Source organism: Malus domestica, chromosome 15, assembly GCF_042453785.1.
Source record: "Malus domestica chromosome 15, GDT2T_hap1".
Classification (NCBI taxonomy): domain Eukaryota; kingdom Viridiplantae; phylum Streptophyta; class Magnoliopsida; order Rosales; family Rosaceae; genus Malus; species Malus domestica.
The window spans coordinates 38027275-38032854 of NC_091675.1; the positions used below are offsets into that span (position 1 = coordinate 38027275).

General features: G+C 41.2%; 1 protein-coding gene across 1 annotated transcript; it reads right to left on the minus strand.

Moving 5' to 3' along the window:
- Window positions 1-957: 957 nt before the first annotated feature.
- LOC103443269 (U-box domain-containing protein 28-like) lies at window positions 958-4960 on the minus strand. The gene is made up of 4 exons (XM_070812938.1): window positions 3820-4960; window positions 3446-3543; window positions 1251-1376; window positions 958-1161 (listed from the first exon to the last, which is right to left on the minus strand). The coding sequence occupies exons 1-4, from the start codon at window positions 4958-4960 to the stop codon at window positions 958-960; spliced, it is 1569 nt and encodes a 522-aa protein (XP_070669039.1).
- Between the last annotated feature and the right edge of the window lie 620 nt (window positions 4961-5580).

Sequence of the window (5580 nt, forward strand, 5' to 3'; positions counted from 1 at the left end):
AATGCAATACGGTCTTTCTCTAATACAATACTCTTGATCACATTGTTTGGTTTGATAGTTTATTCATGTTTACTATCCAATGTGATTCTATTACTTATATGATTACATTGAATGTGATTTGGAACAACTTCATAAATCTCATTCATACTCTGGCCAGAGATTCTTAATCATATCCTAGAATATTCTCCCTCAATGGTTTGAACGTTAAAAATCTCTTGTTGTGCATTGACATCACATGCCTCATAGTTAAGTGACTTTATCCCAACTATGCCGTGGATGCCCTCTGATGGAGTGCCTTTTAAGAATTACAGTAGTCCACCCTTCCTCATCAGGACCTTCCTCTTCAATCCCGTGACCCGTATCTTCATTTTCAAGACCCTCATCCTCCGCCATATTCACAGCACTCAGGAATAAAAGCTTAACATCCTTACGCAAACTGAACTTGATGACATCATCGACCAGAGTATCCTCATGATAAAACAAAGGCTCATCATCAAATACCTTGTCAATGATGGAACAGCCATCATCAGCATCTTCCTCAGGGCAAACATGACCCTCAAATCTTCTCATGCCGTAGTAAAACAAACATTGAACAATTTTTCACCTCTCACTAGAACAGGATTATCTTCATCCTCGTTAACTATTAAAACCTTTTTCAATGGAAACCTAAGGTCCACCTCAAGCAACACCTTGAGAAACAGCCCATCCGAACCCAATGTAATCTCATCCACTTTGATCACTCTCCCAATAAGTTGAGTAATATCTCTAGTGATGCCCTCCTCTTTGTATTACACATAGACCTGGGCAACCTAGCCCAGACCACAAGCTTAGTGACTACATCCACGTAATTGAATTGAGTAGTCCATTACTCCACGTGAAAGATCCACCTACAAACATAACCGGGTCGATTCTCCTTCACAAACTTCAACCATTCTCATCAATAAACTCCAGCTCATACTACTTCCTACCAAAGGGATCGAGATAAACCCCGTGTTCCTTTTGGTACTGTTTGGTATGTGGTACGGGATGGAACGCAGTGGGACGAGGCATTTCGTCCCATGTTTGGTGCGCCCAAAAACAGTGGAACGCGTTGTCCCACAGGAAGAAATTTGGTTGATTTTTCGTTCCACCTTCCCTCCTGGAACGACTGGTTCCATATCCCTGGAACACAATTTTTAACATTTTAAGACAAAATTGCCCCTTATCTTTTTCAATATTTACACCATCCAAATCATAAAACAAACCCTAACCATCTCTGTTGCTGCCTTTCTCTTCCCGTCATCCTTCCTCCTCATCCTCATCCTCTCTTCATCCTCTCCCGTAGCCGGTGACTGCACCCAACCAACACGTATCAGCACGGAGCCACTACTATCGCGCTGCAGATTAACCCAGGTATGCGATTGATAGCTTGCTGAATCTCAGTTTTTTATTTTAATCGATGAATCTTTTCTGATTCAATTTTTTTATGCTCATTTTGTTTCATTGTTTTGCGTTTCGGTTGAAAGTTTTATGTGCCTCTCCCTCGACTCCAAAAACAAAAATAATCTTACAGTGTGGACCCGATGCAGCAGATTACAACTATTCCATATATATTCCCTCACTTGAAACCCTAGTTCTATTTGTGCCTCTCCCTCGACTCAAAGCGCCATACTGCTCTTCGTCTCAGTCAAGTTAGAAACCCTAATCTCTGATCTTCCTCCGTTTCCAAAAATCCAAGATTTTCTAACCTAGTATTTGCAACAATGGTTAGATGGTTTTTTCCCCCAAATTTAATTTTACTGAACGCGTGATTTTGCTGTTGTTTTTTTAGTGATAGGAAAAATGGCGTCCCCTTGCAATTGTGAAGAAGTGCAAGACACACTTCAAGAGGCCCCAGAGTGACTGGAAGCACTGTGTCAAGGTATGAATCTCTGACTCATTTCATTTCTGTTCATATTTATTTAATTTTTTGAATCATTACATTTATGTGGGGATTTTAGCACTAATGTATTAGAAATTTTCTGTTTTGGTATGAATTTTTAATGGGCTATTTGAGTGGGATTAATAAATTCATAACCTATTAAGTTATGGGTAAATTGGGGTTAATTCACTTAATTGTGAGATCTGCTAGTTAATGGTGTGAAGTACTAGTTACTACAGTTGTCTTTGTTTGTAGTGATTTGGGTCCAATAAAGTTGACATTTAAATTTAAATCTTGAATGGGAGGTGTCAAACTGTTTTTATAATGCTGGTTTTGTATCGCTTTAATGATGTTAGGCATTGCAGTGGTCAAGTGCTCTTCACAACCTTGAATCATGGGACGTGTTCATTGCAGTTGTGGAATGATTCATAGTTTTGTTTGTAGTTTGAGATTTCTGTATCTCAATGGTTGAAAATTGAATTAGAATGTGAGAAAGATCGAAAATGACTTGTAGAGAGGCGATGAATTCATTGTGCATCTTTTCCTGATCAGCAATGAAATTGTTAATGTTCTCTGCTTAGGGTAGATAGTGTTGCCTGTTAAGCATCCATGATTCTACCCTTGTCTCCATGTGTCTGTATAGTCGATGCATGTAGGGTGATCATGTGGTTCAATGTCTTATTTATGAGATATATTTATTTTCTTTCATTTGTGACCTGATTAAGTAACTCGAGGATGCATATTTCTCTGTGCATCTCCACTTCCTGTAGCCTTAGCATTAAGTTGTTCTGTTTTAATGCATGTTGCTTATGGCAGGAAAGCTGGAGAAGGCCCAAGGGTATTGATTCACGTGTCAGGCGAAAGTTCAAGGGATGTGCATTGATGCCCAACATTTGCTATGGGTCAAACAAGAAGACTCGTCACTATCTGCCTAACAAGTTCAAGAAATATTTTGCTAGGTGTGTTTCCTATATGCTAGTCTTCAGAATTTTGGGAGAAATTTTATTCAGGATGCTACTTTTGTTTTCGATTTGGTACTGTTGAATTTTATTCAGAATTTTACTAATCTAGTCATCTTAGACGACATGAAGTTCTACCAATTTGTTTGATTTTGCCATTTTACTGCAATTCCTCGAGTAAATTTTCAGTTTTTATTACTCGTTTTCACTTTTACTATCTAGTGTCGCTTTTGAAGCAGCATATTCTGCCAAACGAAATGAATCCAATCAAAATATCTATGTTTTCCATTGCTGTATCCGTGATTTATGCTATAATTTGGAACATGTTTAACTTGGTTGTTCACCTCTCTTGGGACTGCCTTTCTAGGAAGCAATTATGCGCATGCTTGCTTCTACTAGAATTGTAGAAATGCTTATCTCATTATAAAGTTAGCTCATGGAAGAAAAACAAATAATGAATAAGTATATATGTGTTCAAATATGAAAAAGTTAAAAAATAAAAATAAAAAAATAAATGTCCCGTCCCGTACCACACATAAACGTTGTACCAAATAACAGATGGAACATGGATAATTTAGTCATTTACCTTTTGGTTCCGTTCCGTCCATGCGCTTACCAAACGCAGAACGGAACAACAATCTCGTTGCATACCAAACATAACACAGAACATCAGTTCCGTCCTGTCTGCATACCAAACGGTACCTTTCAGAATTTGAAATAGGTAAAGCAATCCATAAATAAAAAAATAAAAAGAATAAAATCTAAAAATAAAATTAATTTCTCCTTTGTATTGGACTACCAAAATTTGTGTCATTTACAATATCATTTCGTCTCTCAAATCTTAGAAGGGCATGATATGAGTGGTCTTAGTATCATAACAAGAAATAACCGATTTCGAATTCACACGAAATATCTTGAGCAAATCGGCACACATTTGCCGAACTGCCGGCGAGCAATTACTTTGCATCAGCAGCAATATCTTGGTCAACCCATTCGCCCTCCCCACCGCCTCTTGCGCCGCCCTCTCCTTAAACAAATAGCACACGCTCCACAGTATCGTCACCGCTTGCTCCGTCGCCGCACTCGACACCTTTAGCAGCCTCTGCATGATCCCCGACACGCACTTCCCGTCCTCGCATATCTTCCCCCGCCCTTCCTTCACCGACGACACCGTTTCCAGCACCTTCAACGCCTTCTCCACCGTCGCCATCGTGGAATTGGGGTCCCACAGCAACTTGGACAGCTGTTTCACTGCTCCCGAATAGACCAATATAATCTTCACGCGCTTCGGCGTCGACAGGGCGATTAAGCACGAGAGACTCGCTTCGATGACCGTCGGATCCTTCTCCCGAGCCGTGGATTTCAGCAGTTGGTGTAAAAACCCATCTTTCTCGGCGATCAGGATCTTGGCCTCGGCGTTTACCGAGATTGATTCCAAAACCCCAGCCGATGCGATTCGAGAATTCACGTGTCCATGTTGTGCAATGAGGAGCAGCGACGCCAAGCAATCGCGGCCGGTCTTTTTCAACATCCATCTCGACAGCTCCTCCCGGTCTTGGATTTTGTCCTTCACCAAATCAATGATCATCACGACTTGTTCGAGGACATCGATGTTTTTATCTTCGGCATTGCCGCTGCCCCCGAGATATTCGACGAGGACTAGGATGAAGCCGGCGCTTTCGGCGAGGAATTTGCAATTGTCGTCGGACTCTCTGGCGAACCTAACAATCTTGGAAAGGGAATCGAGGGGGTCGGCGTCCATGTGGTGTATCAGGTGGCGGAGGTGGTCCTTGGGCGGTGGTTGTTGGAGGGGGGAAGAGGGTGGCGAGGAGGAGATGGAGTTGCGTGGGGGGAGGTGGAGGCAGTCGGACCAGATACGGATGAGGCGTTGCAAGGTGCGATTGGGGAGCAAGTCTTTGGTGTGGAGGAGTTGCATGGTGGCGGGGCAGGTGTTGTTGCCGTCGTCGAGCCAGCGCTGGATGCTGGAGCGGTCGTAGGTGACGCCGGTGCAGAGGCTCACAGGGGATTCCATCACGTCCAGCGATATCGGGCACCGGAAGATGCTGGGCACCGGGATGTATGGTTTGTCGTCCCTCACCATCTGTGTCTCTGTCGCTGTCTCTGTATTCGCTTCTTTCGGAATTGTTGGGACAGACAGAGAAAGGGAGGATGGACAAGACAAAAGAGGAGTGGGTTTAAACAGGACAACAGAGAGAAATGAAGAAAGAAAGTAGTCAAAGGTACGCTGATGTCAGCCACTTTACTTTACTCTGAATTTTGTATATTTTTAATAAAATAAAAAATAAAAAATATTCTCTACTACTTGGTTCTTGGCTGTTTGCCTGATATTCTTTCAAAGTAAAGCTCTTCGTGATATAATTCGGTAAATTTCTTGTCTACATTTGGTGCAATGCTATTCACATTTTTTTTTTTTATTTATCACACATCTCTTGTTAATTTATGTTTATTGATCTTCTTCATTTCATCCGATCTGACTGCCGAAAATTAGAAAGGTGTGTGAGAACTAAAAATCATGTGTGGATATCACACCCCTTAGCGCAAATGTGTAAAAAAAAAAATTAGAATTTTATATGTGCGTTTCTTGATTAAAAAAATAACTTTTATATGCACATAAGCGCATGTAAAAAAACTAATAATATTATTATTAGATGACATTGGATTAATAAAATGAGATGCTCGTAACGGTGAATCGGCTCTTGC